At 51.2% G+C, this 8,931-nt stretch overlaps 1 protein-coding gene across 1 annotated transcript in view; it reads left to right on the forward strand.

Moving 5' to 3' along the window:
* Positions 1-2,024, forward strand: part of DCLK3 (doublecortin like kinase 3) — a 39,021-nt gene extending 36,997 nt beyond the window's left edge. Inside the window, exons 4-5 of the mRNA XM_045857113.1 lie at positions 107-274; positions 1,431-2,024. Of these exons, the coding sequence (XP_045713069.1) occupies positions 107-274; positions 1,431-1,624 (362 nt within the window). The 3' untranslated portion in view covers positions 1,625-2,024. The remainder of the gene's footprint in view (positions 1-106; positions 275-1,430) is intronic.
* Positions 2,025-8,931: the final 6,907 nt, after the last annotated feature.

Consider the following 8,931-nt stretch of genomic DNA (forward strand, 5'->3'; position numbering starts at 1 on the left):
TCACTGAGCGCGGAGGTCTCCTGTGGCCCAGAGCAGCGATTGTGCCCCGTGCTCCTCACCATGCCTGACCCCGCCTGGGCTCAGTGTCTCTGTCTCTGTCGTGCAGGTTACGGGCTGGAGGTGGACATGTGGGCCGCCGGCGTGATCCTCTACATCCTGCTGTGTGGCTTCCCGCCCTTCCGCAGCCTGGACAGGGACCAGGACGAGCTCTTTAACATCATCCAGCTGGGCCACTTCGAGTTCCTGGCCCCTTACTGGGACAATATCTCTGATGGTGAGACCTGGGGCTTCCCAGCGAGGGAGAAGGGATGTAGGGCTGGAGGCCCCGCCCCCCCCCCGCCCCCCCCGAGTTCTGACTGCAGAGCAGGTTCTAGGTCAGGTGCGTGATGAGAATGCAGAAGACCCACTCCAGCGCCTGGCACAGAGGTGGGCTGGCGACAGGTTGTGCTTCATCCTTTATGTCCCGCGACATAAATCTACACCCCCAAAACAGGACTTCCTTTGAGACTGAATGGAAAAGCCTAATGGCCAGTTGCAGCCACCAAATACTTTTCCTTAAGGCAAATGAAGAACATCAGAAGTGAAAAAAAAATATCAGAAGCATATAACCCTCACTTGTAAAGATCCAGACCATCTCACGAATAGACGTGCTCGTGAGCTGAGTGGACTGAAAATGCGTATTTTACCTGTGCACCGCCAGGGGTCCCGTGGGGCCACCTTGGAGAGAAGGGGTGACGGTCTCCTTTTCAGCCCTTTCAGATGGAATTCTCCCGTGTGTCTGCTGATTTGCCTGCTCTGCCCGCTGCCCTTGCAAAATCGAGAACTAGATAACCGGAGGTTTTGAGTCTTTAGCTTAAAAATGTAGAACAGGAGTGACTACTCCTACCCCCGATTTTCCTTGAATGTGTCATTTAAGGTTAGTTCTGTATTTATCAATGTAGGGAGGAAGAATGCACATGCTTTATTTAACAACCTGGTAGTTTGGTTTACAAGCTGACAAGCTAAACCATAGGTGTAGACCTATGGTTTGTGGCCTCGGCTTGTTCTCTCGGGCTGGGCGCCATGGTTGTCAGTGGTGGGCTGGCCCCGTGTCTCCAGAGAAACAAACAAACATCTCATAGAGCTCTTCGTCCAATGGGATTACCCCTGGCTGCACGTGGCTACTTAAGTTTAAATGGACACTAATTAAAAGTAAATACAATAAAAGTTCAGTTCCTTTGTCTCACCAGCCGCATTTCAAACGCTCTGTCTCCCCAAGTGTGTGGTGGTTATGGAAGGTTCCCATCGCCGCAGAGAGTTCTGTGGGACGGCGCTGCTCTCACGTGGCCCGTGGTGCTAATGTGGATGGTTGTGTTCTCAGCTCCCGTGGGGGGAAGAACAGTTCAGAACCCCCTGCGTTCATCTCATTTCCCCTCCTCTTCCTCCAACAGCTGCCAAAGATCTGGTGAGCCGGTTGCTGGTGGTAGACCCCAAAAAGCGCTACACGGCCCATCAAGTTCTTAAGCACCCCTGGATTGAAACTGCTGGGGAGGCCGGCACAGCGAGCCGACAAGAGGAGGTGTCCCCTGGAGGCGAGGGCCACCTCCAGAGCCAGCACAAGCGGTCTGCGGAGCAGGCGTCGTAGTCACCATCTCGAGTCTCTGCGTTCAGCTCCCCTGCGTTCTGCTCCAGCAGAAAGGATAGAAGTTTCAGAGGAAGAGGAGGAGGAAGAGGGCTTCTTCTCGTAATTGGAGAATCAGGGGAAGGAGAGATGCTCAGTATATTTTTAAAAAATAAACTGGAGTCTTCATGCGAAATGTCACCTATTTTTAGATTTGTACATTTGAAGCCTTTCATACATTTGGGGGGTGTGTGGGGGAGGGAAAGACTTGTTATCGGTGAGGTATTTTTGGTAATAATGATGTGTTTTGCTTCCTCCCTGTGGTCAAGTTCATGGTGCACTACATGCGTGGTGCTTACCAGAGTCTCCATTCCCCTTGTGAGGTTAATAAGGTCAATCATAGTCTCTCTGTGTTAATAAAACATGCTCGGAATGACTGAAGTGGGCTGTGTTCTGACTCCTTCTCAGTGCTGGTGGTGGGAGTCCGGGAACCATAGTTCAGACCCGCCTCCTGCAGCTGATGTGACTGCACACCTGTGCTGTGACGGACACCTGATGGACCGGCAAGAGCTGTGTGTGTAGCACATGCTGGCCGTGGTCATGAGCATTACTGTCTTAGCTGGGCACCAGCTCCGGTGCGGTCTGAAGAATGGCACAATGAAATCGTTGATTTATTCTACCCCCCTGATACCCATTTATACTGCTTTACGGCCAATTACGCCCGAGCCGGAGTCACGTCCTCGTGAAGTGTGGCACTCGGGCGGCACCCGTGTGGCCATTTTCGGGTCACAGGGGAGCCACTGAGTGCATTTACGTGGCAGACGTGCAGCGCGTGGATCGCACGCAGGCTGCAGGGAGCCGGGAGAGCTCAGGCCCGTTCCTGCGCCCCAGAGGGCGCAGAGGGCCTGCTCCCTGATGATTCCAGGCCGGACCTCTGTGCCGAGATGCCGGTCTGTTCAGATGACGCGGGGAGTGCGCGGGAGCTGAGGGCGAAACACAAGGCTGTAATTTGCCACATTGGCCTTTCTGGGTTATATGTGATCGGGTCAGTAGGGCACAGAGCCAGTCACAAAGTGTGGGTTTCTCAGCCGTCCCCTCCCTCCTCTCCCAGTGCTGGGGTCTCTGGGTGGGGGAGTGCAGCAGTCGGGAGTGCAGGTGCAGCGCGAGAGCCGAGTAGAAGGAACGGCTTAGACAGGTGTTGGAGAAAGCGGAAGCACAAAGTGGGTGCTGAAGTAAATTAGACACACTGACTGCAAGAAATGACTCCCACTCCTAGGTGGGGAACCAAGGGAAGAGGTTGGGGTGATTAGAACCTAGAAGCTGGGAGGAGAAACCCCTTGTCAGGGACACTCAGTGTGCTGCCCACATCCTGCTTCAAGACCAAAAGGAACAGATCGCACAGGGTGCTGGCTGACAGCCCACAGCGGTCACGGTCTATGGGGATGTCCTTAGCTGGGAAGAATTGGCTCACCCAGGGTCATGACCTTCCTCTGCAGCAGCTTGCATCCAAAGGCTGGTCCACGTAGGGAGTGGCCAATGGGGACAACGATGGGCCATTCTCCTCATGGGGATTGGCTGAGCCCTGGGCTGAGACAGCATCACAGCCCAGCTTCTTCCTCGCCTAATCCTGCTTCTTTCCCTTCTCTGCCAGAGGTGATGACCCTAGGACCATTCCCTAGTGTACCTTCTGCATGCTAATCTTGACCTCAGAGTTGGTTTCCAGGGAACAGAGCCTGTGACCACTCCCCCACCCCACCCCGAAACTTGCAACCACTGGAAGGGGTACAGCTGGTGCTTTAACCTCTGGTGCTGGAAAGAGGGGCCCTGAGGAGCTGCGACCCAGCAGGCAGTGCAGTGGTGCTCATTCTGAACATGCAGAGAGAGGCTGGAAGCTGGAATTGCTACTGGAACACCTCTTGATGAAGTCACCAAAGGCTGAAACCCAAAAGAGAATCTTCAGCCTTCCCAATAGCATCATTTGCTTCTGTTGACCACTGCCTTTTCAAAGCATCTCTCCTGTTGACTTCTGGGATGCCACATTTTTTTCCTGCCTTTTTGCCTGCATCCCTGTGCACCCCTTTGGGCCTCCTGTACGGGTTTCATCTTCTTCCACTGGCTAAAAGTTGCAGCTCCACCCTTAGTCACTAGGGAAAGGCAAGTCAAAACCACAATGAAACAGCACCATACACCTATCATAACGGCTAACATGAAATGGCTACAATGAAAACTACGACCATACCAAGTACTGGAGAGGATCAGGAGCAACTGGAACTCTTGCACCTCGCTGCTGGGGATATAAAATGGCCTTCTCCCTTTGGAGAACAATTGGGCGGTTCCTTTAAAAGTTAAACATCTACCCACCCCACGACCCAGCCATTCTACCACATAGTTCCAAGAGAAATGAAAGCGGGTGGCCTCAAAAATACTTGGACACAAATATTCACAACGGGAATGTCCATAAATTGGTGAGTGTGTCAGCCATGAATACTATTGGGAATGAAAGGGAGTGAACTCTTGATACAGGCCACAGCATGGGCACAATTCAGAATAATTAGCCTGAATATAAGGCGCCAGACCAAGAAGGCTCTGTTCTGTATGACTCTATGTACATACAATTCTAGAAAGTGGACACCATGTGTAGTGACAGAAAGCAGGTCAGGGTTTGCCTGGAGGGAGGCGGGGGCAAGCGTTACAAAGGAACGCCCGGTAACTTAGCAGGTGACGGATGTGTTCATTGCCTTGAGTGTAACAATGGTTCCACGGGTGTATCTGTGTCAAACCTATCACAACGGCCCTTTCAATACGTGCAGTCTATTGTGTGTCCATTACACCTCAATAAAGCTGTTAAAAACACTACACTTGTGGCCCTTCAGGGCCAGTCCTTGACCCCAAGACCAGTGCTCCCCTGCCAGCAGAGAGACAGAGAGCTTTACTCCTTCTCCATGCAGCTCCCTACACGCACGGCCTATTAGCAGATGACTCTCTTCCTCCCTCCTCTCCCCTCCACCGTCTGTGTCTCTAGTCCAGCCTTCTCCTCTAAGCTCAGGCCATCTGTCCGCCTGGCCAGGTGACACATCCATGTGACACACCCACGTGTAGGCATCAGAAGTTCCTCTGGAGCAGAGCTTGCTGTCATCACCCAGTCCTCCACCCCCGGGCTCCCTGGCTCAGGGGATGGCCCTGCTGAGCAAACCTAACACATGGGCGTCATCCTTGATATCTCCATCCCCCGCCTCGAATCCAGTCCGCCTCATTGGTTTTCCTTCCTCAATGGATGCCTGAATCTGTGCACTTAGCGTCCTAGTTTCCCTCCTGGTGGACACTGAGGTTGTTTCTCACTGATTCTCTGCGGTTACAAGCACACTGCACCTGCCATCTGCTGCCCTCCTCTTGTGCACACGTGGGGGCTTCTCTCTTCCTCGACCTAGAAGGGCTTGGTTGTGACCGGATACACCCACCTGATTGTGCATTAATTTCCCTTCTCGCAGAAAAACAATGAAAATTTCCTCTTTTCCCTCCCGGTTTCCTGTGTATTCTTCTTCCTTCCTCCTCCTCCTCCCACTCCTCCTCCTCCTCCTCCTTCTTTTGAAATTCCTAAAATGTTAATATCTGGATATAATCGAGAAGTAATAACACAGAAGCTGCTTCTTAAACTTCGACACTTGCGTGGCCCTTCATAGGTCTTGGAGTGAATTCCCGTGTCTCATTTCTACCTTAAAACCATGGGATCGGGAGGTGGGATTCACGGCCCCACTTAACAGTTAGGGAGACTGAGCCCAGGGAAGTGACCTCCGAAAAGTGACCTGACTTGCCCACCGTCATGTGGGTTATCAAAGACACCAGCTGCCAGATGTGGGCTGTGGCCGCCAGGAAGCACCCTGGCGGGGAAGTAGCTCCGCAGCTGATGACTGAATGCACTGAGGTCGCTGGAGTGAAGGCGCTGGGCACAGAGGTTCGGATGTGTTATAATTAATAGTGGTCATTTCGGAGTACCGGCGAGGGCCGGGCACTGTGCCAGCTCCTGGAGATTCTTCTCAGCGAACCCCCAGACATCCTCCGGGGGTCGGCATTAGTACCTCACCCCAGCATCTCTCGTGTGAAAGACCACAGCCAGGGTCAATTTTTAAAACAAAAATGTCATCACATGCCCTCAGTTTAAAACGACTCCCCATGACATTGGAACACAACCGAAGTCCTTAGGGTGCCCTATGGCTGCTGCGGCACGAGCCGGCCCTCCCACCGCCAGGATTCCATCCCCGCCCCGGTCCTGTGCTCTGGCCCTGCTGTTGTCGTGTAGACCCTTCTGCGACATCTCAAGCAGGTCAACTCCGCCTCTGGCGCCTTTGTGCCAGCTCATGCATGACTCGGGAATGATTTTCTTTAAGTTCCTGGAGGTCTGAGCTCAAATGCTGCCTCTTCCGGGAAGCTGCCTGCTTGAGATGCTGTCCCCTCCCCCGTCCCATTCTGTCCTTTCAGTTCTGGTCTGGAAGGATCGCGTTCCTTCCTTCCGGGCCCAGCCCCTCCCTCTGTCGGAGGGCAGGGACCTTCCCGGTCTTGGTGTCATCAGGGTCTAGGGCTGTGCCTGGAAAATTCTGGACTCATAATAAAAGTTTGTTGCAGGAATGAAGACACCCGGGTTTACCGGTGAGGAAACTGAGGTCGCGGATGTGGTCAGCGGCAGAGCCCAGATCTGAGCTCCTGGTAGTCAAAGGCAATGGCTCCGCCCTCCACCTGACCTCGCCTGGGGAATGGAAAAAGACACCGCTCCCCTCTTCTGTGTCCGGACCCCAAGTTACATGATCTTGCCCTTGGGGCCCAGGGTGGGGTCACTGCGGCCATCCCGCCGTGGCAAACACCAAACACTGAGTTGCTGCGAAATTGAATCTCCATAGCTGGTTTGTTTTTTTTTTTTAATTCATTCTCAGCATTTCTTCAGTTGGAATGCATTTTACAATTGACAAGTACTTAATAGAGTTTCCCTTTCCCCTTGAAAGCGCTTGTTAAACCTGAGGTGTCTTTTACAGGAATAGTGTCCTAGAATCTGGAAATAAATTACAGTGAAAACTCTGTAATTATTTTCCAGAAAGCAATAGTACTTGGAATAAATAGTGGAAATTTCTCTTTTCCCCCTGGGTTGTATTCTTTCTGCTTTATACAGCTACTGTACAGAGAATCCTCACATATGTACTTTATTGTTAATGGTATATTGCTTTTCTCCTTGTCTATTTTCCTGATAGAATCTGGGAATTGAATAATACGAGAATATAAAGGCGTATCGAGATTTGTTCTGACAAGTTTCATATCACCGACCGTACCTGGAGAAGAAAATTTGACCGTAAGAAAAATTACACCGAGAAATCCAGCTGCTATTATAAATGCTGTGCAGCACAGAGGAAACGATACTGGGTCTAGTGAGATACCCGTGTAATTTGTGTCAACAGAAAGCCAATAACTTCATCATGGCCGGAAAGGAAATTTTACCTGAGAGATCTTGGTCTCTCTCCTGATCTGACGGAAGGAGGCACGCTGGGTAAATCCTCAGCTCCGACTTCCCAAAAGAACGTGGCGGGAGGTGGGGCCGGGGGACCACCTAGGGCTCTGGGGCCACTCTCTCGCTTCCCTCCCCGTCAGTCCTGTCAGTCTTCATTGGAGGCTTGGGCATTCGACAGAGAAGATTTATGCAGGAGCATCGCAGAGGTAACTCGGGAAACGGAAAAGTGGGATTTTAATGAGCATTCTTCCTAAGACGGAGGATGTCGTTTGAAATTGACATGTTGAAACAGACATTTCTCCATCACGTGTAGATTTATCCAGTCTTCTTCTTTTTTTAAAAAATTCAATCATAATGCAAGTTGCCTAATTAACCTTTGGCTTCAGTTTCTGTACCTGGATATGGCAGGTATTTTTGTTAGTCTGCAACCACAGGTGTGCAATCATTGCATAATTTAATTTTCTTGTCAAACGGATTCTATTTTGACTGTATACTCCCAGTTCCACTGTCTCGTGGAACGCCACATGTTGGGGGGCAACCCTTGGTGACCCGTTCCCATGGGGCTACTGTTGACACCTCCACAGTCCCCGCCCACTTCTCTCCTGCTTCCTGGCCGCCCCAGGGCCTGGAGTCCTGTCTACCACTGCTGAGGGTCTTGTCTCCGTGGTCACACTGATGATTCTTCTCGGAGGGTCTGACCCCTCACTGGGTCTCCACTTGGATCTCATGGCTCCTGGAGCCTGAAGAATTCTCTCTCTCTCTTCCCTCAGGCAGGGGAGAAGCTCTTTGTATGGTTCAGGGAGAACCCTGTCTTCCTCTGTTTCTCTCCGTGAACTGCTTCCCCCCTCCTTCCATCCTCCACAGGTCCTCCAGATTCACCTCTGGGCAGGGCTGGGATCAGGGGGCAGTGAATGAGGAATCCCTCCTTAGACACCTTAAAAATCGTGGATTTTTAAAAAATTTTTATTTTTTAAAACCGTTGCATTAAAATATTATTTAATCTTGATGGCTAAGGTTTATTTATTTATTTATTTATCTATTTTTTTGGTGGCTCCTTAAATTTTGTGGCCATGGATAGTGATTTACCTTAATCCCAGTCATGGTTTTTGGGAACAAAACCAGAAGATTCCATGTGCCCTGAAAGCAGCTTGAATTGAGGGGAAAAAGGGAAATGCAGGGAGGACAAACCACTGGTTGTATCTGAAGACATATGTAGCCACACAGAAGCGGAGGGCTGGGCTCTCATGCCTGTGTTCCTGAGACCTGGAGAGGGTGAGACTGGGGTGATGGATAGAAGGACCTGCAAAGGAAGGTGCCTGCTCCCCCCTCCACCTTTGCATCAGCAGCGATTAAAATGACCTTTCAACTCAGATTCTGGCTGTGGAGATGTGCCAGTGGACAAATCTGCAGAAGCTAGAAAAATCGAAGCAGAAATGAGGGTGGCCCATGATGTGCTGGGTGTCTCTTAGTTTCATCTTCCTCCTTTCTTTGAGGCTCAAAGGCTCACTTTCTGCTTGTGGCCCTGGGCTGCTTTGCACATTTGTGCTCATGGAAAAATAAAGCCAAAACATGTTTTCAGGAAGAGTCTCCATTCCCCAAAATGCAATCAGCAAAGTTTGATTCTAAGTTTATAAAAGACCCAACATTTGCCCAGTGGCACCAGCAGAGAACTCTTATTAAGGAAGGGGAGCTGAGCCTTCCAGTTGGAGGGTGATTGTATTTCTTTCTCCAAACTTGCCCTCAGGGGTAAAACGTCAGGCAGGGAAGCAATGTAAGGTCATACAGAGGCTGCAGGGCCGGTCCCCTGCTTGGAACCAGAAGGGCTGGCCTTTGGAACCAG

This window comes from Phyllostomus hastatus, unplaced genomic scaffold (assembly GCF_019186645.2).
Source record: "Phyllostomus hastatus isolate PE091 unplaced genomic scaffold, TTU_PhHast_1.1 phas_scaffold_129, whole genome shotgun sequence".
Classification (NCBI taxonomy): Eukaryota; Metazoa; Chordata; class Mammalia; order Chiroptera; family Phyllostomidae; genus Phyllostomus; species Phyllostomus hastatus.